General features: G+C 58.0%; 1 protein-coding gene and 4 gene segments (V, D, J or C); all 5 read right to left on the bottom strand.

Annotated features, from left to right (window-relative positions):
• Positions 1–1,965: 1,965 nt before the first annotated feature.
• Positions 1,966–3,321, bottom strand: LOC116453183. The segment is given in 3 exon segments: positions 1,966–1,980; positions 2,031–2,347; positions 3,236–3,321. Coding segments are annotated over 3 exon segments (378 nt in total).
• A 134-nt stretch (positions 3,322–3,455) lies between these two features.
• On the bottom strand, positions 3,456–6,324 carry LOC116453182 (immunoglobulin kappa light chain-like). The gene is made up of 3 exons (XM_032128340.1): positions 6,288–6,324; positions 5,852–6,177; positions 3,456–3,737 (listed from the first exon to the last, which is right to left on the bottom strand). Exons 1-3 carry the CDS (start codon positions 6,322–6,324, stop codon positions 3,456–3,458), a joined length of 645 nt encoding a protein of 214 aa, XP_031984231.1.
• Positions 6,325–8,288: 1,964 nt separating this feature from the next.
• On the bottom strand, positions 8,289–26,219 carry LOC116453181. The segment is given in 3 exon segments: positions 8,289–8,681; positions 25,149–25,264; positions 26,154–26,219. Coding segments are annotated over 3 exon segments (555 nt in total).
• LOC116453204 lies at positions 10,313–21,930 on the bottom strand. The segment is given in 3 exon segments: positions 10,313–10,411; positions 21,032–21,276; positions 21,864–21,930. Coding segments are annotated over 3 exon segments (375 nt in total).
• Positions 13,802–14,362, bottom strand: LOC116453206. The segment is given in 2 exon segments: positions 13,802–14,118; positions 14,253–14,362. Coding segments are annotated over 2 exon segments (348 nt in total).
• Positions 26,220–26,651: the final 432 nt, after the last annotated feature.

The following is a 26,651-nucleotide window of genomic DNA, read 5'->3' as shown; positions in this document are numbered from 1 at the left end:
ACCAGTGATCCTCAGGAGGCAGACACAAAACCAGAGAATGGCCAAGGGATGTCCAAGGGACTCCTGTCATTCCAGTAGATCACAGTGACAGGGGCACTGCCAGGGACCTTCTGCTGGAACCAGCCATACTCATTGCTGCTCCCAGAGCACATAACCCAGACAGTTTGTCCCAGGTTGGCTGGCACCGACTGACTGGACAAGGGAGCCTGGAGAGGGAGAGGTGAAAGGCAATAAGATGGGGGTGAGCCATTGCCCCAGGAGCACATCCCTGCCCAGGCAGTGCCACAGGGCTCCTGAGCCCAATGGTCCAATGAGGGAGAGGGACCCGGTCATGGCTACAGAAACTTGGGGCACTCAGAGCCCAGGCTGGCCCAGAGCAATGCAGCAGCGGCAGCTTCAGCAGCAGAGCAGCAAGAGGGCTAGCGAAGCAAAAGGTAACAGGGCTGGGGATGAGGCAGTGCCATTCCTATTATAGGGACAGGGGAAAGAGTCACCTCCTGTGCCTTGTTGTGCACAGTCATGTCCTCGGGCAGGGGAACTGCCTCAACTCCACTGTCACAGCTTTGTTTGGCCACGAGGAAAAATGGCTCAAAACCTTCCTCTGTTGACACTGGGTTCTGTGCCTCACTTCCCCATTACTCACTGACATCGTCACCCACATCAGCAGCACTGCTGCTGTCCCAGCTACCACAGAAATAGACAGCCTTGTCCTTGGCCTGGACCCCAGTGATGGTTAACGTGGCCAAGGAGCCGGATATGGATGCAGAGGACTGTGAAGGGATGCCTGAGGGTCTGTTGTTGCTGCCATAGATCACAGTGACACAGCCCAAGGCGTCCCAGCACAGAGGCAGCAGGAGGAGGACATGGTCATCAGTAGCAAGAAGTGATGAGTTTGGGAATGAAGCCACACTGATCTTTGTAGGGATAAGGACAATGACCTTCAGACATGAGGGAGAGCAAGAGAGCCTCCAGTTCTGTGGGATAAGGAAAGAAGGACATTTGCAGCCATTTCTGTACAGAGGGGACAGGGACCTGCCCCATAGCCAGCCAGGAGGGAGGAGGGCTGAACTCTTTTCTTTAGTTTTGGAGTAAGGAAAGCTTTGGAATCCTCACTTCCTACTTCTTGTTGTCACTATACAACATAGCCACCACTGCTGCTGTCAGCACTACCACAGAAATAGACAGCCTCGTCCTCGGCCTGGACCCCAGTGATGGTTAACGTGTTCGAGGAGCCGGACCCGGATCCGGAGAATCGCGAAGGGATGCCCGAGGGTCTCTTGGTGTTTTCATAGATCACAGTGACAGGGCCACTGCCAGGGGCCTTCTGCTGATACCAGCCATAGTAGCTGCCACCCCCGGAGCAGGTGATCCTGACGGTGTCTCCCACGTTGGCTGACAGCAAGGACGGCTGAGTCAACGATGCTGCTGGACCAGGGAACCTGGACAGAAAGAGAAGATTTGGGGAGGGGGGGGGGGAGTGTCAGTCAGTGCCCCAGCAGCACTGCCCTCCCCAGGCAGGAGAAGAGTAATGGGAGAACTCTATCTTCAGGCACATGTGGGACACCCTGGGTACAGCCCCCACCCCAGGCACACCTGAGGGATTGCTGGAGCAAGAGCCTGACCCTCTCCCTGCCCACTGCCCCTTGGGGCACTCCTCATCCCAGGCACTGAGGCTGGACAGCCCAGGGACATGGCCTGCTGCGGACACCCAGAGTCTGGGGCAGTAGGAGACACCCCTGCCCATGGACCGGCACAAACCATGTCGTGGCCAGCAGCCAGGGACTGCAAGGCAGGGGGGCCCCAGGCAGTGAGAAGCTCTGTGTGGTTAGAATGCATGACAAAGCAATGGGGACATCTTCAGCACACCATGGCCACCAGATGGGATGTGGCATGAGGACAGAATTGCAGGCAAGACCCTGCAAAGCAAGAGCCACAATAGCTGCAGGCACCAAGGGTAGGAACTGCCTATGCTCTGAAGATCTTCCCCACACAGGGAAAGGTTCAGCAGTGAAGAGGAGAGAAAGAATTACCCCGGCATCAACAAGACCCTGAGCAGCACTGCTCTCCCAGCCACCACAGAAATAGACAGCCTTGTCCTCAGCCTGGACCCCAGTGATGGTTAACGTGGTCGTGGAGCCAGACTGGGATCCGGAGAATCGCGAAGGGATGCCCGAGGGTCTGTTGTTATCGTTGTAGATCACAGTGACAGGGCCACTGCCAGGGACCTTCTGCTGATACCAGCCATAATAGTTGCTGCTACCACCAGAGCAGGTGATCTTGACAGTCTCTCCCACGTTGGCTGACAGCGAGGACGGCTGACTCACTGCTGCTGCCTGGACCAGGCAACCTGGAGAGGGAGAGGAGAGAGGGGAAAAGATGGGGCTCAGTCAGTGTCCCAGGAGCACAGACCTGCCTGGGGAGCAAGGTTAAAGGGAAGGCCACAGTCAGAAGAGAATGGACTCAGATATGGTCACCAGCATATTTGAGGAGTAGAGCCCCAGCAAAGGCATCTCAGCAGAGAAGCAGCTCTGGCAGACGCTGGAGGACATGGTTAACAGTGGCAAGAGGCAGTGAGGTTGGGAACACAGCTATACCATGAGTTTTGAAGGGACAAGGACAATGGTCCCCAGCCACAAAGTCACCTCCTGTTCTCTGGGACAAAAAATGGAATTCATAGCCATGGTCATGCAGAGGAGACAAAAACCTGCCCAGCCCCACATCCATAACTCTGCTTGGTCATGAGAAGGACTGAAAATCTCCATTTTTAATTCCTCTGCACCTCATTTGAAAATCTGTCACTTCACCAGCATAGCTGCTGCTGTCCCTGCCACCACAGAAACAGACAGCCTCGTCCTCGGCCTGGACCCCAGTGATGGTTAACGTGGCCGTGGTGCCGGATGTGGATGCAGAGAACTGTGAAGGGATGCCCGAGGGTCTCCTATCATTAGTATAGATCACAGTGACAGGGGCACTGCCAGGGACCTTTCTGCTGATGCCAGCCATAATAGTTGTCGCCACTCCCCGAGCAGGTGATCCTGACGGTGTCTCCTACACTGGCTGACACCGAGGATGGCTGAGTCACCGCTGCCTGGACCAGGGAACCTGGAGAGGGAGAGGAGAGAGAGGAGAAGAAGGAGAGAAATCTGAGCCCCGGGAACACAGCTTTCCCAGGGCAGCAGGATGTAGCCCTGTGCCCAGAAGCCCTGTCCAGGCACAGCGAGTCTGGCCATGGCACCTGAGCTGTGGGCGAGCACCACGAGGAGAAGAGGGACCCAGGCCATGGTTCAATCCCACCAGCTCAGCGTCCTCACACTGGTGAGCTGTGCTGTGGACCTTGTATAGCTTTTAAGCAACCACCTGCTGGGGCCATGGTTCCTCCATGAAATTTAGACTCATTCCTCAGAAACAGCATCCTCCAGAATCTGCGGTCAGCAGCAACCATCCTGCAGTGTGCCTCAGTCCTGAGCAGCACTGCTGTCCTGACCACCACAGAAATAGACAGCCTCGTCCTCGGCCTGGACCCCAGTGATGGTTAACGTGCCCCCGGAGCCGGAGAATCGCGAAGGGATGCCCAAGGGTCTCTTGTCATCGCTGTAGATCACAGTGACAGGGCCACTGCCAGGGACCTTCTGCTGGTACCAGCCATAGCCAGAGCTGCTGCTACTCCCCGAGCAGGTGATCCTGAACATGTCTGCCACATTTGCTGATAGCGAGGACGGCTGACTCGCTGCTGCTGCCTGGACCAGGGAACCTGGAGAGGCAGAGGAGAGAGGGGAGGAGATGGGAGTCAGTCAGTGTCCCAGGGGCACAGACCTCCCCAAGGAAGAGGATGAGGCCCCTGTGCCCAAAGGCCCTGTCCTGGCCCAGCAAGTCTGGCCATGGCACCTGAGCTGTGGGCAAGCACTGCAAGGAGGAGAAGGGCCCAGGCCATGGTGCAGTCCCACCAGCTCCATGTCCTCAGCCTAATGGGGCTGTGCCTTGAACCCTGGCTGGACTTTGAGCTCCCCACCTGCCCAGGCACAGGCCCTCCATGGATACGTGGCCCCCAATGGTCCCTGGAGCTCCTGTCCCACTGCCACCCCCACATACTGCAGGCACCTCTGGCCCACCAAAGATCGCTCTGGGCTGCCTGCTCCTTCCCCAGCATGGCTGATGAGCTCTCAGCTGAGCCAGGGACCACCCCGAGCCTGTTCCTGCCCAGTAGGACCATGGCCTCGCTGCACCAGCAGCTCCTGTGCACAGAGCAGGGGACAGCCCCGCCTGGCCATGGGGACACATCCAGCTGCCCTCGAGCACCCAAGGCTGGTTGGAGATCCTGGTCCCGGGGCACTGTGCTCCCTGGGCGCTGATCAGCAGCAGGGACAGAGCAGCTGGGAAGACCACATCCTGCTTCAGTCGAGGCTGCCACCCTGGGCCTCTCTGAATTGCCACAAGAGAGCTGTGGAGCAGAGAAATGGGCCTTTGAAAGGGAATGGGAACCACACCAAGACCAGGAGCTTCAAGGCTCCACAACACTAAGGAAATTCAAGCCCCCAGTTCCTCCAAATTCAAGGTGAGCTGAGGGTCTCCAGCAGCTTTGCAGCAACCGTGGGTGGAGCTGGGCCGGGGTTTGTACCAGTCCCGAGCACGTAGCACGTCCACTCTTGTCCGGCCAGGGGCAGCCCCTCTGCCTCCTGCCCACAGCACGGCCCACGGCAGCCGCCAAGGAGCCTGCGGGGCTGCTCTGCACCTCGCTGGCACCCGCTGGCACCCGGCTGGCCACAGCCCCTTTGCCTCCTGCGCGCCCCGTGAGCCTCAGCACTGTGCAGTGGGGCCACACTGACACCGTGTGGGGACCAGAAGGGCCTCAGGGACAGCACTGCAGGAACCCAGAGCCCAGCCCGGCACAGGACTCTGCCCTCGCTGCCTCTCACCCCTGCCACGGCTTCCACCAGGTCCAGACATTCCTCCAGCCCTGGCCACAACCTTCAGGGTTTCTGTGAGGCACCCTGCCCACGGCAGCCCGTGCTCACAGGGGAGAGCCTCTCACACAGACACAGGGTCCTTTGGCACAGGTGCTGTCACCAGAGATGAGTTGGCATCAGCCCTGAACTGGCAGGGACTGGCAGGGACCAGAATGTCCAGAGATCATGACAGGGATTGTCCCAGCTCCTCTGAGCAACCACAGAACAAGACATTTTCAGGGCAAGAACAAGTAGCCACACCACAGCTCTTCACTTCCAGGAGCCATGTCACTTCAGTGTCCTGCAGCAGCACTGAGGGCCCCTTGGTGCTATCCTAGATCACAGTGACAGCAGCACTGCCAGGGACCAGGCATAGCCAGTGATACCCTCGGAGCAGGAGATTTTGATGGTTTCTCCAGCATTGGCTGACACTGAGGACGGCTGACTCAGAGATGCTTCCTGCACCAGGGAATGTGGAGAGGGACAAGAGAGAGGCGAGAAAAGGGGGACCCTCAGTGTTCCAGGAACATGGCAGTCTCCTGGGCAGGGGGATCGGGAAAGCCACAGTCAGAGGAGAATGGGTGCAACCACAGCCACCAGTGAATTTGGGGAGCAAAGCCAAGCCCATTGCACCCCAAGGCATCCCAGCACAGAGGAACCTCTGGTGGCAGCAGCAGGAGGACATGGTCATCAGTAGCAAGAGGCAGTGGGATGGGGGACAAGGCCACACCATGAGTTTTGTAGGGACCAGGACAATGGTCCTCAGGCACAGAGTCACCTCCAGTGCTCTGGGACACAAAAGGGGGCACCTGTGTAGCCATGGTCATGCAGAGGCAACAAAACCTGCCCCAATACAACATCCAAAACTCTGCTTGTTTGTGAGTAGAAAAGATTTCTCTCGACCTCACTTGAAAACCTCCCTTTGTCACTACACCAACATAGCTGCTGTCAAGACCACCACAGAAATAGACAGCCTCGTCCTCGGCCTGGACCCCAGTGATGGTTAACGTGGCCGTGGAGCCGGATGTGGATCCGGAGAATCGCGAAGGGATGCCCGAGGGTCTGTTATCACGATAGATCACAGTGACAGGGCCACTGCCAGGGACCTTCTGCTGATACCAGCCAGCATAAGCATAGCTGCTGCTAAGCCCAGAGCAGGTGATCCTGACAGTCTCTCCCACGTTGGCTGACAGCGAGGACGGCTGCTGAGTCAGCGCTGCCTGGACCAGGGAACCTGGAGAGGGAGAGAAGAGAGGGGAGAAGACGGGGGTCAGTCAGTGTCCCAGGGGAACAGACCTGCCTGGGCAGCAGGATGGGGCTCTGAGACCCAACATCCCAAGATACCAGAGTGGCCCAGAGACACACACAGAACACAGGCCATGAGGGTTCCTCCACCGTGCTGACCAGCACTGCTGCCTTCATTGTTACCACAGAAATAGACAGCCTCATCCTCGGCCTGGACCCCAGTGATGGTTAACGTGCCCGTGGAGCTGGATGTGGATCCAGAGAATCACAAAGGAATTCCTGAGGGTCTGTTGTCATTAGCATAGATCACTGTGACAGGGCCACTGCCAGGGACCTTCTGCTGGAACGAGGCATAGCCAAAGCTGCTGCTAGCCCCAGAGCAGGTGATCCTGACCGTCTCTCCCACGTTGGCTGGCAGCAAGGACGGCTGACTCACTGCTGCTGCCTGGACCAGGGAACCTGGAGAGGGAGAGGGGAGAGGGGGATCAGCCAGTCTCCCAGGAGCACAGGTCTGCCTGGGCAAGGTTACAGGGAATGCAGCTGTCATGGCCAGAACAGACAGGGACATGGTCCCAGGCCCATTGCAGGAGCAGAGCCCAGCCCATTGCAGAATGGCTGCACACAGGCAGCTCTGGCAGCATGTGGGGACATGATCATCAGTAGCAAGAGGCTGTGAGGAGCACAGCTGCACCAAGAGCTTTGTTGGGACCAGGACAATGGGCCCCAGCTGCAAAGTCACCTCCTGATCTGTGCGACACCAAAGACAGGACATTCCCTTCTGTGGCCATGCAGAAGGGACACGATTCTGCCTCAGCTGCACATCCAGCCAGGAGGGAGAAGGGCCAAAATCTTTCCCCTGGTTTTGGAGTCTGACTCACTTACAGGTACCCATTGTCACCACACCCCATAGCTGCCACTGCTGCTGTCAGCAGCACCACAGAAACAGACAGCCTCGTCCTCAGCTTGGAGCCCAGTGATGGTTAACGTGCCCACGTTGCTGGACCAGGATCCAGAGAATCACAAAGGGATGCCTGAGGGTCTCTTGTCATTGCTGTAGATCACAGTGACAGGGCCACTGCCAGGGACCTTCTGCTGATGCCAGCCAGAATAAGGATAGCTGCCAATGCTACTGGAGCAGGTGATCCTTATGGTCTCTCCCACGTTGGCTGACAGTGAGGATGGCTGACTCACTGCTGCTGCCTGGACCAGGGAACCTGGAGAGGGAGAGGAGAGAGGGGAGAAGACAGGGGTCAGTCAGTGTCCCAGGGGCACAGACCTGCCTGGGGAGCAGGAAAGGGCCCTGGTGCCCAGAAGCCCCATCCAGGCCCAGCAAGTCTGGCCATGGCACCTGAGCTGTGGGCGAGCACCACGAGGATAGGAGGGGCCCAGGCCATGGCACAATCCCACCAGCTCCATGTCCTCACACCGATGGGGCTGTGCTGTGGCAGCCAACACCCTGTTATGAGGCTGCCATCCCGGCACAGACCCTCCTTAGAAATGTGGCCCCCAGTGTTTCCTGTTGCACTGCTGCCTCTCTTTCTTGCCCACCAATTCAGCAAGATGACTCCAGATCAATGCATCCTCTGCACCACCTTCACCAGGCCTGTGACCCTGGCATCACCCACCCACCGTGCATCCCCTGTGGCAGCTCAGCTCCTCCATCCACTCCCTTCCCACACAAGGGCTTCTGCGCAGGGCTCCATGCCTGCAGCTGCCCCAGACAAGCCCATGGCCCCCCACCAGTGCTGAGCTTCCACAGCACCCCCACTGCAGGCACCACCCCAGCACCAGTGACGCTCCCCCTTGTCAGCAGCACCCCAGGGAACACAAGGGCTCTGCATCCTGCAGCCTCTGCAGCATGAGGGCCAGTGCCCAGCCTGCCCAGCCCCACACACCTGCACACACCTCTCCACACCACTCTTCCCAGACCGGCCTCTGCCTTTCCATGCTGCTCCTTTGGCCGTAGAGGCAGACAAGGGAAATCACAAAGTGATGCTCGAGGGTATCATGTTGCTGTAGTGACAGGGGCACTGCCAGGGACCCTCTGCTTGGACCAGCCAGCACAAGTCTAGCTACTGCTAAACCCCGAGCAGCTGATCTTTACAGTTTCTCTGAGGCTGACTGACACCAAGGATGGCTGACTTGCAATACTGCCTGGGCCAGGAGAGCTGGAGAAGGAGACAGGAGAAGACAGGGTTCAGTAAGGAAGGCAGCTCTGCCCTGATGCATGACACTGGAATGTATGGACTCATCGCTGAACTCTGCCACAGCAGAAGGTTTTTCTATCACTTCAGCAATCCTCTGAGCCACTGTGGCAGCATCACTGCTGCCGTCATTGCTACCACAGAAATAGACAGCCTCGTCCTCGGCCTGGACCCCAGTGATGGTTAACGTGTTCGAGGAGCCGGATGTGGATCCGGAGAATCGCGAAGGGATGCCCGAGGGTCTGTTGTTATCGTTGTAGATCACAGTGACAGGGCCACTGCCAGGGACCTTCTGCTGGAACCAGCCATAATCGCTGCTGCTGCTAGCCCCAGAGCAGGTGATCCTGACCGTCTCTCCCACGTTGGCTGACACCGAGGACAGCTGATTCAGTGATGCTGCTGGACCAGGGAACCTGGAGAGGGAGAGGAGACAGGGGAGAAGCCAGGACTCTGACTGAGTCCCAGGAGCACAGACCTGCCTGGATAAGGTTACAGGGAATGCCACAGTCAGAGGAGAACAGACATGGAAAATGGCCACAGGCACAAGTGGGGAGCAGAGCCCAGCCCCAGGTATCCCAGCACAGAGGCAGCAGCAGGAAGACATGGTCATTCATAGTAGGTCAGAGGATAGTGGGAGACAAAGCCACGCTATGGGTTTTGTAGCGAGCAGGACAGTGAGCACCAGCCACAAAGTCACCTCCCACTCTCGAGGACACAAAATGGGCGAAATTAAGAGCCATGGTCGTGTGGAGGAGACAAAATCTTGCTCCAGTCTCACATCCACAACTCTGCTTGGCCATGAGAAGGACAGAAACTGTCCATTTTTAATTCCTCTGTACCTCACTTGAAAATCTGTGTCACCAGCACTGCTGCTGTCCCAGTTGCCACAGAAATAGACAGCCTCATCCTCGGCCTGGACCCCAGTGATGGTTAACGTGCATGTGGATCCAGAGAATCACGAAGGGATGCCCGAGGGTCTGTTGTCATTAGCATAGATCACAGTGACAGGGCCACTGCCAGGGACCTTCTGCTGGAACCAGGCATAGCCAAAGCTGCTGCTAGCCCCAGAGCAGGTGATCCTGACCGTCTCTCCCACGTTGGCTGGCAGCAAGGACGGCTGACTCACTGCTGCTGCCTGGACCCGAGAACCTGGAGAGGGAGAGGACAGAGGGGAGGACAGGGGGTGAGTAAGTGACCTGGGAACACAGATCTCCCCAGGCAGTGCAACAGGGATAGCATCCCTGTGCTCAGTCCCCAGCTGGGCACAGTGAGTCTGGCCAGGACACCTGCACCAGGGATGAATAACATGGCGAGGAGGGGGCAAGGCCAGCCAGGTGCCAGCTGCTCAGGCAACACAGGATGGGGATGGGTTCAGGCTCCTTGTTGTTGTGGGGTCATAGTGGCACATTGTCCCTGGTCAGGGGCTTCCCCGAGGGCCAGAGGTGCTTGGGCTCCTGAACAGGCTGAACATGAACCCAGTGGGCTGGCACTGAGCAAACACAGCCAATGCAGCCTTAGCCCAGCAGCTCCTCTTGCAGCACAACAGAGCATTCCCTTACCAGCTCTGATCTGCCCCAGCAGCCTCAAGAGTGTGCCCGGAGCTCCTGTGCCCGTGGGAAATGTCCCTTCCCAGCTTTGAAGGCAAAGCTTTGTCCCAGCTCCCTGGCCCATGGCATGTCCCTAGCTCTCACTGCTGGGGCCACAAGGCTGAGCCCCCTGCGGTGATGTCCAGGGGCTTGTGGCAAAGCAGGGCTGGCAGCTGTGCTGGGAGGCAGCTGGCCCGGCCCCGGGCACCAGCTGAGGAGCACAGAGGGACCTTGGCCCTGGAGCAGTGTGCAGGGGCAGGGCTGCTGGGAGGTCATCCCTTCCCCAAATGACAGGGGATGGGCATGCTCCTGGGACTGTAAGAGACACCTGAGCTGGGAGGCTTTTGTATCACTTCCCCATTGCTCTGTGGCACCGTGCAGCACCACTGCTGCTGTCATCACCACCACAGAAATAGACAGCCTCGTCCTCGGCCTGGACCCCAGTGATGGTTAACGTGCCCGTGGAGCCGGATGTGGATCTGGAGAATCGCGAAGGGATGCCCGAGGGTCCCTTGTTGCTATCGTAGATCAGAGCGACAGGGGCAGTGCCAGGGAGCTTCTGCTGATGCCAGCCATAGCTGCCACTGCTACCAGAGCAGGTGATCCCTGACCGTGTCTCCAACGTTGGTTGACACTGAGGATGGCTGACTCGCTGCTGCTGCCTAGACCAGGGAACCTGGAGAGGGAGAGGAGAGAGGGGAGGAGATGGGAGTCAGTCAGTGTCCCAGGGGCACAGACCTCCCCAAGGAAGAGGATGAGGCCCCTGTGCCCAAAGGCCCTGTCCTGGCCCAGCAAGTCTGGCCATGGCACCTGAGCTGTGGGCAAGCACTGCAAGGAGGAGAAGGGCCCAGGCCATGGTGCAGTCCCACCAGCTCCATGTCCTCAGCCTAATGGGGCTGTGCCTTGAACCCTGGCTGGACTTTGAGCTCCCCACCTGCCCAGGCACAGGCCCTCCATGGATACGTGACCCCTAATGGTCCCTGGAGCTCCTGTCCCACTGCCACCCCCACATACTGCAGGCACCTCTGGCCCACCAAAGATCGCTCTGGGCTGCCTGCTCCTTCCCCAGCATGGCTGATGAGCTCTCAGCTGAGCCAGGGACCACCCCGAGCCTGTTCCTGCCCAGTAGGACCATGGCCTCGCTGCACCAGCAGCTCCTGTGCACAGAGCAGGGGACAGCCCCGCCTGGCCATGGGGACACATCCAGCTGCCCTCGAGCACCCAAGGCTGGTTGGAGATCCTGGTCCCGGGGCACTGTGCTCCCTGGGCGCTGATCAGCAGCAGGGACAGAGCAGCTGGGAAAACCACATCCTGCTTCAGTCGAGGCTGCCACCCTGGGCCTCTCTGAATTGCCACAAGAGAGCTGTGGAGCAGAGAAATGGGCCTTTGAAAGGGAATGGGAACCACACCAAGACCAGGAGCTTCAAGGCTCCACAACACTAAGGAAATTCAAGCCCCCAGTTCCTCCAAATTCAAGGTGAGCTGAGGGTCTCCAGCAGCTTTGCAGCAACCGTGGGTGGAGCTGGGCCGGAGTTTGTACCAGTCCCGAGCACGTAGCACGTCCACTCTTGTCCGGCCAGGGGCAGCCCCTCTGCCTCCTGCCCACAGCACGGCCCACGGCAGCCGCCAAGGAGCCTGCGGGGCTGCGCTGCACCTCGCTGGCACCCGCTGGCACCCGGCTGGCCACAGCCCCTTTGCCTCCTGCGCGCCCCGTGAGCCTCAGCACTGTGCAGTGGGGCCACACTGACACCGTGTGGGGACCAGAAGGGCCTCAGGGACAGCACTGCAGGAACCCAGAGCCCAGCCCGGCACAGGACTCTGCCCTCGCTGCCTCTCACCCCTGCCACGGCTTCCACCAGGTCCAGACATTCCTCCAGCCCTGGCCACAACCTTCAGGGTTTCTGTGAGGCACCCTGCCCACGGCAGCCCGTGCTCACAGGGGAGAGCCTCTCACACAGACACAGGGTCCTTTGGCACAGGTGCTGTCACCAGAGATGAGTTGGTATCAGCCCTGAACTGGCAGGGACTGGCAGGGACCAGAATGTCCAGAGATCATGACAGGGATTGTCCCAGCTCCTCTGAGCAACCACAGAACAAGACATTTTCAGGGCAAGAACAAGTAGCCACACCACAGCTCTTCACTTCTAGGAGCCATGTCACTTCAGTGTCCTGCAGCAGCACTGAGGGCCCCTTGGTGCTATCCTAGATCACAGTGACAGCAGCACTGCCAGGGACCAGGCATAGCCAATGATACCCTCGGAGCAGGAGATTTTGATGGTTTCTCCAGCATTGGCTGACACTGAGGACGGCTGACTCAGAGATGCTTCCTGCACCAGGGAATGTGGAGAGGGAGAGGGGAAAAAAGGGAGTCAGTCAGTGCCCCAGAACAGCCCTCTCTGAGCTGCAGGACAGGGCTCCTGTGCCAGAAGGTCCTGATGGAACAGAGGGATCTCTGCCCCAGACTGAGCCCAAGGGCTGAGCCCAAGGCCAGGACCCCATGAGGAGACCTGGCCGAGCAAGAGGCTGTGGCTGGCAGGAGCATGAGGTGATGGGGCTGATGGCAAAGCAATGCCAGGCACTGCACAGCAGCAGGGTCACCTCCTGCACAGCATGGGGCAAGCAGGAGGCCATTCACAGCCAATGGCCATGGAGTGGGGACACAAAGCTGCCTCAAGCCCACAGCTCTGCTCAGCCCTGAGAGAGAGGGCACAGAGGGTCCATCTTTAACTCCTCCATTTCCAGAGAGCTGAGCCCCCTGCAGCGATGGTCCAGGAGCTCCTGGCACAGCTGGGCTGGGAGCTGGGCAGGCAGGCAGCTGGCAGGGCCCTGGGCACCAGCCAGGGAGATCAGGAGTAGCTCTGGAGCACAGGGCAGGGACAGGGCTGCTGGGAGGTCATCCCGGCACTTCTTCATTGAGGGTGTGGGCAAACGCTGGACAGGCTTCCCAGAGAGCTAGATGATATCCCAGGCCTGCAAGTGTTACACAGGCACTTGGACAATGCCCTACATTTTGGTCATCCCTGAAGTGGCCACGCAGTTAGACTATGTGATCATTGAAGGCCTCTTCCATCGGAAATATTCTATTCAGTTCTATCCTATCTGCTCTCATCCACAAATGACAAGGAAACGGCTGTAACGATGGAGCTGTGTCACTGGGAACAGCCACATTCACCACAGGGCAGAAAAGGGCAGGGTCGTGCCAGGGACCTGCCCCACCATCAAACAGGGACAGCAGAGACTCCTAATTGGCCCCTGCCACGGCAGGAGAACGTTGTACCCCTTCTCCATTGCTCCATTTCACCATGGTAACATTATCACTGCCACTCTTGTAGATACCACATGAACAGACAGCCTTGTCCTGGGCTTGGAGCCCAGAGATGGGTACTGTACTCATGGAGCTGGACTGGGATCTGGAGAATTGTGAAGAGATGTCCAGTAGTCCCAAGTCATTGTAGTAGATCACAGTGACAGGGGCACAGCCAGGAAATTTAGGCTGGTACCAGTCACAGCTGCTGCCATCCGTGGAGCAGATGACTTTGATGGCTTGTCCCATCCCCAAGTAGAGCTGACAGAGCACTGCCTGGACCAGGGAACCTGGAGAGGGAGAGGATGGAGAGAAGAAGATGGGGGTCAGCCAGTGACGTGGAGCATGGCCCTCTGTGGTCAAGGGAACAGTGAAAGGACAAATCTGCCTGCAGGCAGATGGGACATACATGGGACATGGCAGCGCTGCTGCGAGGTCATAACTTCCTCAAATGACGGGGGATGGGCACAGTCCTGGGGCTCCAAGGGATGGCTGAGGCAGGAGGTCTTTGTACCACTTCCCCATTGCTCTGTGTCACTGTGCAGCAGTACTGCTGCTGTCATAGCTACCACAGAAATAGACAGCCTCGTCCTCAGCCTGGACCCCAGTGATGGTTAACGTGGCCGTGGAGCCGGACTTGGATCCGGAGAATCGCGAAGGGATGCCCTCGGGTCTCTTGTCATTGCTGTAGATCACAGTGACAGGGCCACTGCCAGGGACCTTCTGCTGGAACCAGCCATAGTTGCTGTAGCTACCAGAGCAGGTGATCTTGACCGTCTCTCCCACGTTGGCTGACAGCGAGGACGGCTGATTCAGCGCTGCCTGGACCAGGGAACCTGGAGAGGGAGAGAAGAGAGGGGAGAAGACGGGGCTCAGTCAGTGTCCCAGGTACACAGACCTGCCTGGGCAGCAGGACGGGGCCCCTGTGCCCAAAGGCCCCGTCCAGGCACAGCGAGTCTGGCCATGGCACCTGTGCTGTGGGCGAGCACCACGAGGAGAAGAGGGACCCAGGCCATGGTTCAATCCCACCAGCTCAGTGTCCCCAGAATGATGGGGCTGTGCCGTGGACCCTGACTCCCTTTTAAGCCCCTGCCCGCCCAGGACACCTCCCCTCCATGCAAATCCGACCCTGCGGGCACGGCCGGATCCTGCCTGCGCCTCTCTCCGCACATCCCTCCCCGCTCCACACCCAGCCCCTCCACCCCAGATGCAGCAGGGCTTGTCCCCAGGCACAAAGAATGGACACCTCCCAGCTCTGAGCCTGAAACCCAACAGCACAGACGCCCCTGTCCCCAGACCAGGCTGAGTGGCTGCAGTGCCTAAGGAGAAGGGAGAGCTGGGCACTGGGGCAAGGGCATGCAGGATCACCTGCAGCTCCCAGTGATGGGGCTGGAATAATGCCAAGCTCCACAATTGCCCAACTTATTTTTGGCATTTTTTCCTCCCATGAGTGTTCCAGGCCCCTGACTCTTCTTCTGACAGCTGAGATCCACCACTCAAGACCAAGATTTTTGCTCTTCCCTGACATTCACACCCCAGAACAATGGGAGCAGGCCAGCACCGAGCCCCGGGGTCCAGCAATGCCTCCCCATGAGCTGATCATGAGCCCAAGGTGCTGGTGCTCAGCAGAGGCAGCCAGAGCTGGGGCAGCCCCTGGTCAGCCCTGCTCTGACTTGGGGCACAGGGATTGTGGCTATCTTTGGCAGTCCCAACCCAGACAAAGAGCGGCTGCACCCCAGGAAATTCCCTCTCCCCCAGGACCCTCCCTGTCTCTGACTATGCTGTCCCCAGGGTACTCAGGGCACCAGGAGCTCATCCGGCATGGGCAGGGCAGGGCTGCAGGGTTGTCTCCCTGCGAGCAGCACAGAGGGGACCTGCTGGAGCAGAGCACATGTCCCATGGCAGGAACTGCTACAAAGGCACAGATGCTGCTCCCCATTGTGTCTGGGAAGCAGCAAGCAGCACCTGAGAGTGTGCCACCGGAGCAACAGTGGGCTTGTGTCTTTCTTTTCCCATGCTGGGAGTTACCATGGCCCTGATCACCACTGGTGTCCCAGCCAGAAGAGTGAGAGCCTCCTCCTGCTTCTCCTCCTCCTCTGCCAGCCATGGGTAATGTGGCCATGAAGATGAGTGTGTTCCCAAGTGCTGTATATCCCCTCCCAAAATGCCAGGGAACAGGCACAGACCTGGGGCTCTAAGGGGACGCCAGGCTGGGACACCAGGCACAGCCACATTCAGTGCAGGGCAGCAAGGGCAGGGCCATGGTGGGGACCTAATTCCCCATCAAGCAGGCACAGCCGAGACTCCTGACTGATGTCTGCAATAGCAGGAGGTTTTTGCATCACTTCCCCATTGCTGCATGTCACCGTGGCAGCATCACTGCTGCTGTCCTGACCACCAGAGAAATAGACAGCCTCGTCCTCGGCCTGGACCCCAGTGATGGTTAACGTGTTCGAGGAGCCGGATGTGGCTCCGGAGAATCGCGAAGGGATGCCCGAGGGTCTGTTGGTGCTGCTGTAGATCACAGTGACAGGGCCACTGCCAGGGACCTTCTGCTGGAACCAGCCATAAGCATTGTTGCTACTGCCAGAGCAGGTCAAGGTGTTTTGCTGCAGAGACATGGACACTGGGGACAGCTAAGCCAGAGCCATATGAGAGCCATGGGCTGCAGCAGAAGCTCTCCATGCCCAGCCCGAGTACCCCAGGCTCCCATGTTCTGGCAAATGCCCACACGCCCAGCCCTGAGCTGCCAGGGTGGCTGCAATGCTGCTGGGCCCTGGGCAGGACTCAGGCTGTGGAGCAGATATGTGGCAAAGGTGTTCTTGGGCAGCTCCACGGGCTGCAGCTCCTAACACTGTCCCAGGCTCCTCTGCCCCTCACATGGACATTGGGCAGTGGGGATGAGCCCAGGCAAGGGCTTCTGCAGCACCAGGGCCCAATCCCTGGGGACACAGTCATAGAATCATAGAATGGTTTGAGTTGGAAGGGACATTAAAGGCCATCTGGTTCAACACCCCTGCAATGGGCAGGGACACCTTTCCCTGGACCAGGTTGCTCAAAGCCTCATTCAACTTTGCCTTGAAGACTTCCAGGCATGGGCCATCCACAAGTTCTCTGGAAAACCTGCTCCAGTGCCACATCATGCTCAGAGTCACAGCCCTGAGACATGGAACACAAAGGGAAGACATCGAGGAAAGGAAAGGAGAAGTCCAAACCTGGAGAGGTGGTCATGCCCGGCGGAGTGGAATGAGGCACCAAAACTGGCCTTTTTGACACTCAAAATCTCGCTTGCCTGTGGCTTGGTTTCACCATGAGATCAGCACTGCTGCTGGTGTCAAAGCTACCACAGTAATAGACAACCTCGTCCTCAGCTTGAACACCAGTGATCCTCAGGAGGCAGACACAAAACCAGAGAATGGCCAAGGGATGTCCAAGGGACTCCTGTCATTCCAGTAGATCACAGTGACAGGGGCACTGCCAGGGACCTTCTGCTGGAACCAGCCATACTCATTGCTGCTCCCAGAGCACATAACCCAGACAGTTTGTCCCAGGTTGGCTGGCACCGAGGATGACTGACTGGACAAGGGAGCCTGGAGAGGGAGAGGTGAAAGGCAATAAGATGGGGGTGAGCCATTGCCCCAGGAGCACATCCCTGCCCAGGCAGTGCCACAGGGCTCCTGAGCCCAATGGTCCAATGAGGGAGAGGGACCCGGTCATGGCTACAGAAACTTGGGGCACTCAGAGCCCAGGCTGGCCCAGAGCAATGCAGCAGTGGCAGCTTCAGCAGCAGAGCAGCAAGAGGGCTAGCGAAGCAAAAGGTAACAGGGCTGGGGATGAGGCAGTGCCATTCCTATTATAGGGACAGGGGAAAGAGCCACCTCCTGTGCCTTGTTGTGCACAGTCATGTCCTCGGGCATGGGACCTGCCTCAACTCCACTGTCACAGCTTTGTTTGGCCATGAGGAAAAATGGCTCAAAACCTTCCTCTGTTGACACTGGGTTCTGTGCCTCACTTCCCCATTACTCACTGGCATTGTCACCCACATCAGCAGCACTGCTGCTGTCCCAGCTACCACAGAAATAGACAGCCTTGTCCTTGGCCTGGACCCCAGTGATGGTTAACGTGGCCAAGGAGCCAGATATGGATGCAGAGGACTGTGAAGGGATGCCTGAGGGTCTGTTGTTGCTGCCATAGATCACAGTGACACAGCCCAAGGCGTCCCAGCACAGAGGCAGCAGGAGGAGGACATGGTCATCAGTAGCAAGAAGTGATGAGTTTGGGAATGAAGCCACACTGATCTTTGTAGGGATAAGGACAATGACCTTCAGACATGAGGGAGAGCAAGAGAGCCTCCAGTTCTGTGGGATAAGGAAAGAAGGACATTTGCAGCCATTTCTGTACAGAGGGGACAGGGACCTGCCCCATAGCCAGCCAGGAGGGAGGAGGGCTGAACTCTTTTCTTTAGTTTTGGAGTAAGGAAAGCTTTGGAATCCTCACTTCCTACTTCTTGTTGTCACTATACAACATAGCCACCACTGCTGCTGTCAGCACTACCACAGAAATAGACAGCCTCGTCCTCGGCCTGGACCCCAGTGATGGTTAACGTGTTCGAGGAGCCGGACCCGGATCCGGAGAATCGCGAAGGGATGCCCGAGGGTCTCTTGGTGTTTTCATAGATCACAGTGACAGGGCCACTGCCAGGGGCCTTCTGCTGATACCAGCCATAGTAGCTGCCACCCCCGGAGCAGGTGATCCTGACGGTGTCTCCCACATTGGCTGACAGCGAGGACGGCTGAGTCAACGATGCTGCTGGACCGGGAACCTGGACAGAAAGAGAAGATTTGGGGAGGGGGGGGGAGTGTCAGTCAGTGCCCCAGCAGCACTGCCCTCCCCAGGCAGGAGAAGAGTAATGGGAGAACTCTATCTTCAGGCACATGTGGGACACCCTGGGTGCAGCGACCACCCCAGGCACACCTGAGGGATTGCTGGAGCAAGAGCCTGACCCTCTCCCTGCCCACTGCCCCTTGGGGCACTCCTCATCCCAGGCACTGAGGCTGGACAGCCCGGGGACATGGCCTGCTGCGGACACCCAGAGTCTGGGGCAGTAGGAGACACCCCTGCCCATGGACCGGCACGAACCACGTCCAGGCCAGCAGCCAGGGACTGCAAGGCAGGGGGGCCCCAGGCAGTGAGAAGCTCTGTGTGGTTAGAATGCATGACAAAGCAATGGGGACATCTTGAGCACACCATGGCCACCACATGGGATGTGGCATGAGGACAGAATTGCAGGCAAGTGTTGGGGTCTCCCCCCCTGCCATGGAGCCCTGGGAGAGGGGCCCTGGGGGGGAGACACGGGGTTTTCCTGCCCCTGCTCAGCTTCATTTCCCATTGGTTGGTTTGTGTTCCCCAGTGGGGCCAAGGACCCTTGGGTCCCGTGACTGCGGGATTCCTGAGCTGAGCCCCGGCCATGCAGCTGGAGAAATAAACATCTCTGAAACATCTACCACGAATCTGTCCATATATACTTCATTTCTACGGGACTCCTGGTTTGATATATGCGTGTTACAGTAATCCCCGCTGTAACAACTGGTGGAGGAATGCGGGCAAGATACCGATCCCTGAGGAAGATTCGTGAGTAAAATAACCACTCTAGACCTCTCTCTTCTCATCTTGGTTTGGATATTCTCTCTGGACTATGGAAGAATCGTGGGAAATGGGGCTCTCTGAGCCACAGAAAGAAATGTACCTAGAAGTAAAAGGAATCCTTGAACAACAAAACAAAAAAGTTATGGAACCGGGAGATCTAGAACATTTTTTTAACTGGCTTTTCAAAAATTTCTCCTATATTTCTCGAGACTTACTTTTTGACATCGAACCTCCTGGATCTTGTCAGGGGTGTTTCTGGGACAAGATCTGGGATGAAGTATGGGATCAAAGAGAAGCTTTCCGTGCATACTTCATAATCAGGGAAGCTCTTGAGGAGCATTTGTATGGTCCCATTACCCCTAAAGCAGAAGATCATACTTATCCCATGGCCAAGGCCGTGCGGCCGCCATCCCAGGGGCGCGTGACTGCAGCCGTGCCGGCGGAGGTGCCTGTGCAGGATGCGCCCGGCCCCCTCGGGAGCGCATTCCTTATCGCGGACCCCATCCCTGTCTCGGGGTCCCTGGCCACGCGACCGTGAGTGAGGGAGCAATGCCGCAGGCGCTGCGGGTGCCGTGGGCCACGAGCAGCCAGGAACCGGGCATCGGCGTGGCAGGCCGCTCTGAGCACACGGCTCGGAGAGCCCTGCGGAGGGAGAAGCGGCGGTTTCCATAGCGACACGAGAAGCCGCGCAGCGCAGCGCCGAGCCGAAACGGGGCTGCACTCAAAGCAGCGTGGAGTTTGCGGAGCGGAACCGCTCACAGGGCACGGGGCCGGCGGCGATGGCAATGCGGGGCCGCGCAGAGCCCAGACACGCGCCGGAGCAGCGCCGCTCGGAGGGTGCGGAGCAGCCGCAAAGCGGGGACCCGTCGAGACGTCGGAGTCGGCGAGGCGGCGGCCATGCAGGACCAGCAGCCATGACAAACATGCAAGCACATGATAGGAGGAGTTGTAGCCATGAAAGTCACAGGAACTGTGAAATGGTACAATGTAAAAAACAACTATGGATTTATAACACGAGATGATACAGGGGAAGATTTATTCATCCATAGAACTGCCATTAAAAGGAATAACCCTAAAAATTACCTGCAAAGTGTAGGAGATGGGGAAGTTGTACAATTTGATATAGCGCAAGGAAAGAAGGGTTTACAAGCAGCAAATGTTGCTGGGCCTGGAGGTATTCCAGTCAAAGGCAGCCGTTATGCACAAAATCATAAACAATATCCATCCCAGCAACTTCCCTACCCACAGCCTACTTTCCCCTTTTACCCAATACCCAATATAAACCCCTTCCTAAGTTTACCCCATCCCCAGTTTATTCCTAATCCATTTTTCACCCCATGGCTTCCCTATACGATTCCATTTCCCTACAATCCCTCTCTGATGCCAAGGGGGGGATGAAAAGAGGGAGGGAAGAAATTAAACCCTCTCCTGCCTCAGTTTCCCCACAAAGCATGCCTGGAGAGTTCTGTCTCCCTTCTGTCAGCCCTAAGATGTTCTACAGAATCTGTTTGGACATTTAAAGACTCAGGAGGGTGGCTTGTTTTGTCTTTAAACTGTTCTTGTTATGTTTATCCAGTTGTTTTCATTCTCCTTTTATTACAATAAAAAGGGTGAGATGTTGGGGTCTCCCTCCCCTGCCATGGAGCCCTGGGAGAGGGGCCCTGGGGGGGAGACACGGGGTTTTCCTGCCCCTGCTCAGCTTCATTTCCCATTGGTTGGTTTGTGTTCCCCAGTGGGGCCAAGGACCCTTGGGTCCCGTGACTGTGGGATTCCTGAGCTGAGCCCCGGCCATGCGGCTGGAGAAATAAACATCTCTGAAACATCTACCACGAATCTGTCCATATATACTTCATTTCTACGGGACTCCTGGTTTGATATATGCGTGTTACAGTAATCCCCGCTGTAACAGGCAAGACCCTGCAAAGCAAGAGCCACAATAGCTGCAGGCACCAAGGGTAGGAACTGCCTATGCTCTGAAGATCTTCCCCACACAGGGAAAGGTTCAGCAGTGAAGAGGAGAGAAAGAATTACCCCAGCATCAACAAGACCCTGAGCAGCACTGCTCTCCCAGCCACCATAGAAATAGACAGCCTCGTCCTCAGCCTGGACCCCAGTGATGGTTAACGTGGTCGTGGAGCCGGACTGGGATCCGGAGAATCGCAAAGGGATGCCCGAGGGTCTCCTATCATTAAGATAGATCACAGTGACAGGGCCACTGCCAGGGGCCTTCTGCTGATACCAGCCATAATAGCCGTAGCTGCTACCAGAGCAGGTGATCTTGACAGTCTCTCCCACGTTGGCTGACAGCGAGGATGGCTGACTCACTGCTGCTGCCTGGACCAGGCAACCTGGAGAGAGAGAGGAGAGACGGGAAAAGATGGGGCTCAGTCAGTGTCCCAGGAGCACAGACCTGCCTGGGGAGCAAGGTTAAAGGGAAGGCCACAGTCAGAAGAGAATGGACCCAGATATGGTCACCAGCATATTTGAGGAGTAGAGCCCCAGCCAAGGCATCTCAGCAGAGAAGCAGCTCTGGCAGACGCTGGAGGACATGGTTAACAGTGGCAAGAGGCAGTGAGGTTGGGAACACAGCTATACCATGAGTATTCCGGAGAATCGCAAAGGGATGCCCGAGGGTCTCCTATCATTAGTATAGATCACAGTGACAGGGGCACCGCCAGGGACCTTTCTGCTGATGCCAGCCATAATAGTTGTCGCTACTCCCCGAGCAGGTGATCCTGACGGTGTCTCCCACACTGGCTGACACCGAGGATGGCTGAGTCACCGCTGCCTGGACCAGGGAACCTGGAGAGGGAGAGGAGAGAGAGGAGAAGAAGGAGAGAAATCTGAGCCCCAGGAACACAGCTTTCTCAGGGCAGCAGGATGTAGCCCTGTGCCCAGAAGCCCTGTCCAGGCACAGCGAGCCTGGCCATGGCACCTGAGCTGTGGGCGAGCACCACGAGGAGAAGAGGGACCCAGGCCATGGTTCAATCCCACCAGCTCAGCGTCCTCACACTGGTGAGCTGTGCTGTGGACCTTGTATAGCTTTTAAGCAACCACCTGCCTGGGCCATGGCTCCTCCATGAAATTTAGACTCATTCCTCAGAAACAGCACCCTCCAGAATCTGCGGTCAGCAGCAACCATCCTGCAGTGTGCCTCATTCCTGAGCAGCACTGCTGTCCTCACCACCACAGAAACAGACAGCCTCGTCCTCGGCCTGGACCCCAGTGATGGTTAACGTGTTTGAGGAGCCGGAGAATCGCGAAGGGATGCCCGAGGGTCTCTTGTCATCGCTGTAGATCACAGTGACAGGGCCACTGCCAGGGACCTTCTGCTGGAACCAGCCATAGCCAGAGCTGCTGCTACTCCCCGAGCAGGTGATCCTGAACATGTCTGCCACATTTGCTGATAGCGAGGACGGCTGACTCGCTGCTGCTGCCTGGACCAGGGAACCTGGAGAGGGAGAGGAGAGAGGGGAGGAGATGGGAGTCAGTCAGTGTCCCAGGGGCACAGACCTCCCCAAGGAAGAGGATGAAGCCCCTGTGCCCAAAGGCCCTGTCCTGACCCAGCAAGTCTGGCCATGGCACCTGAGCTGTGGGCAAGCACTGCAAGGAGGAGACGGGCCCAGGCCATGGTGCAGTCCCACCAGCTCCATGTCCTCAGCCTAATGGGGCTGTGCCTTGAACCCTGGCTGGACTTTGAGCTCCCCACCTGCCCAGGCACAGGCCCTCCATGGATACGTGGCCCCCAATGGTCCCTGGAGCTCCTGTCCCACTGCCACCCCCACATACTGCAGGCACCTCTGGCCCACCAAAGATCGCTCTGGGCTGCCTGCTCCTTCCCCAGCATGGCTGATGAGCTCTCAGCTGAGCCAGGGACCACCCCGAGCCTGTTCCTGCCCAGTAGGACCATGGCCTCGCTGCACCAGCAGCTCCTGTGCACAGAGCAGGGGACAGCCCCGCCTGGCCATGGGGACACATCCAGCTGCCCTCGAGCACCCAAGGCTGGTTGGAGATCCTGGTCCCGGGGCACTGTGCTCCCTGGGCGCTGATCAGCAGCAGGGACAGAGCAGCTGGGAAGACCACATCCTGCTTCAGTCGAGGCTGCCACCCTGGGCCTCTCTGAATTGCCACAAGAGAGCTGTGGAGCAGAGAAATGGGCCTTTGAAAGGGAATGGGAACCACACCAAGACCAGGAGCTTCAAGGCTCCACAACACTAAGGAAATTCAAGCCCCCAGTTCCTCCAAATTCAAGATGAGCTGAGGGTCTCCAGCAGCTTTGCAGCAACCGTGGGTGGAGCTGGGCCGGGGTTTGTACCAGTCCCGAGCACGTAGCACGTCCACTCTTGTCCGGCCAGGGGCAGCCCCTCTGCCTCCTGCCCACAGCACGGCCCACGGCAGCCGCCAAGGAGCCTGCGGGGCTGCTCTGCACCTCGCTGGCACCCGCTGGCACCCGGCTGGCCACAGCCCCTTTGCCTCCTGCGCGCCCCGTGAGCCTCAGCACTGTGCAGTGGGGCCACACTGACACCGTGTGGGGACCAGAAGGGCCTCAGGGACAGCACTGCAGGAACCCAGAGCCCAGCCCGGCACAGGACTCTGCCCTCGCTGCCTCTCACCCCTGCCACGGCTTCCACCAGGTCCAGACATTCCTCCAGCCCTGGCCACAACCTTCAGGGTTTCTGTGAGGCACCCTGCCCACGGCAGCCCGTGCTCACAGGGGAGAGCCTCTCACACAGACACAGGGTCCTTTGGCACAGGTGCTGTCACCAGAGATGAGTTGGCATCAGCCCTGAACTGGCAGGGACTGGCAGGGACCAGAATGTCCAGAGATCATGATAGGGATTGTCCCAGCTCCTCTGAGCAACCACAGAACAAGACATTTTCAGGGCAAGAACAAGTAGCCACACCACAGCTCTTCACTTCCAGGAGCCATGTCACTTCAGTGTCCTGCAGCAGCACTGAGGGCCCCTTGGTGCTATCCTAGATCACAGTGACAGCAGCACTGCCAGGGACCAGGCATAGCCAGTGATACCCTCGGAGCAGGAGATTTTGATGGTTTCTCCAGCATTGGCTGACACTGAAGACGGCTGACTCAGAGATGCTTCCTGCACCAGGGAATGTGGAGAGGGACAAGAGAGAGGCGAGAAAAGGGGGACCCTCAGTATTCCAGGAACATGGCAGTCTCCTGGGCAGGGGGATCGGGAAAGCCACAGTCAGAGGAGAATGGGTGCAACCACAGCCACCAGTGAATTTGGGGAGCAAAGCCAAGCCCATTGCACCCCAAGGCATCCCAGCACAGAGGAACCTCTGGTGGCAGCAGCAGGAGGACATGGTCATCAGTAGCAAGAGGCAGTGGGGTGGGAGACAAGGCCACACCATGAGTTTTGTAGGGACCAGGACAATGGTCCTCAGGCACAGTCACCTCCAGTGCTCCGGGACACAAAAGGGGGCACCTGTGTAGCCATGGTCATGCAGAGGTGACAAAACCTGCCCCAATACAACATCCAAAACTCTGCTTGTTTGTGAGTAGAAAAGATTTCTCTCGACCTCACTTGAAAACCTCCCTTTGTCACTACACCAACATAGCTGCTGTCAAGACCACCACAGAAATAGACAGCCTCGTCCTCGGCCTGGACCCCAGTGATGGTTAACGTGGCCGTGGAGCCGGATGTGGATCCAGAGAATCGCGAAGGGATGCCCGAGGGTCTGTTATCACGATAGATCACAGTGACAGGGGCACTGCCAGGGACCTTCTGCTGATACCAGCCAGCATAAGCATAGCTGCTGCTAAGCCCAGAGCAGGTGATCCTGACAGTCTCTCCCACGTTGGCTGACAGCGAGGACGGCTGCTGAGTCAGCGCTGCCTGGACCAGGGAACCTGGAGAGGGAGAGAAGAGAGGGGAGAAGACGGGGGTCAGTCAGTGTCCCAGGGGAACAGACCTGCCTGGGCAGCAGGATGGGGCCCTGGGACCCAACATCCCAAGATACCAGAGTGGCCCAGAAACACACACAGAACACAGGCCATGAGGGTTCCTCCACCGTGCTGACCAGCACTGCTGCCTTCATTGTTACCACAGAAATAGACAGCCTCATCCTCGGCCTGGACCCCAGTGATGGTTAACGTGCCCGTGGAGCCGAACAAGGACCCAGAGAATTGCGAAGGGATGCCCGAGGGTCTCTCGTCATTCCAGTAGATCACAGGGACAGGGGCAATGCCAGGGACCTTCTGCTGGAACCAGGCATAGCTGCTGCCACCAGAGCAGGTGATCCTTACGGTTTCTCTCACGTTGGCTGACAGCGAGGATGGCTGCTGAGTAACCGCTGCCTGGACCAGGGAACCTGGAGAGGGAGAGGGGAGAGGGGGATCAGCCAGTCTCCCAGGAGCACAGGTCTCCCTGGGCAAGGTTACAGGGAATGCAGCTGTCATGGCCAGAACAGACAGGGACATGGTCCCAGGCCCATTGCAGGAGCAGAGCCCAGCCCATTGCAGAATGGCTGCACACAGGCAGCTCTGGCAGCATGTGGGGACATGATCATCAGTAGCAAGAGGCTGTGAGGAGCACAGCTGCACCAAGAGCTTTGTCGGGACCAGGACAATGGGCCCCAGCTGCAAAGTCACCTCCTGATCTGTGCGACACCAAAGACAGGACATTCCCTTCTGTGGCCATGCAGAAGGGACACGATTCTGCCTCAGCTGCACATCCAGCCAGGAGGGAGAAGGGCCAAAATCTTTCCTCTGGTTTTGGAGTCTGACTCACTTACAGGTACTCATTGTCACCACACCCCATAGCTGCCACTGCTGCTGTCAGCACCACCACAGAAACAGACAGCCTCGTCCTCAGCTTGGAGCCCAGTGATGGTTAACGTGCCCACGTTGCTGGACCAGGATCCAGAGAATCGCAAAGGGATGCCTGAGGGTCTCTTGTCATTGCTGTAGATCACAGTGACAGGGCCACTGCCAGGGACCTTCTGCTGATGCCAGCCAGAATAAGGATAGCTGCTGCTGCTACTGGAGCAGGTGATCCTTATGGTCTCTCCCACCTTGGCTGACACTGAGGACGGCTGACTCACTACTGCTGCCTGGACCAGGGAACCTGGAGAGGGAGAGGAGAGAGGGGAGAAGACAGGGGTCAGTCAGTGTCCCAGGGACACAGACCTGCCTGGGCAGCAGGACAGGGCCCCTGTGTCCAAAGGCCCCATCCAGGCACCGCAAGTCTGGCCATGACACCTGAGCTGTGGGCGAGCACCACGAGGATAGGAGGGGCCCAGGCCATGGCACAATCCCACCAGCTCCATGTCCTCACACTGTGGCACCCAACACCCTCTTACGTGCCTGCTCTCCTGGCACAGATCCTTCATGGAAATGTGGCCCCTAACATTTCCTGACAGCTCCTGTCCCACTGCTCCCCTTCTCTCTAGCCCACCAATGCAGCAAGATCGCTCCAGGCCACCTGCTTCCTTGGCCACTCAGCATGTCCTGCTCCATGCTCAGACACCACAAGCCAGTGTCTCTCAGATGCCACAGGACTATGCTAGGCTTCATCGAGTTGTCTGGGCAGAGGCCCCTCAACCTTAGCCAAGATCAGCTCCTCCATCCACTCCCTTCCCACACAAGGGCTTCTGCGCAGGGCTCCATGCCTGCAGCTGCCCCAGACAAGCCCATGGCCCCCCACCAGTGCTGAGCTTCCACAGCACCCCCACTGCAGGCACCACCCCAGCACCAGTG

Source organism: Corvus moneduloides, chromosome 18 (assembly GCF_009650955.1).
Source record: "Corvus moneduloides isolate bCorMon1 chromosome 18, bCorMon1.pri, whole genome shotgun sequence".
Lineage (NCBI taxonomy): Eukaryota > Metazoa > Chordata > Aves > Passeriformes > Corvidae > Corvus > Corvus moneduloides.
The sequence above is the reverse complement of the archived record's forward strand: the minus strand, read 5'-3'. Positions and strand labels throughout refer to the sequence as shown.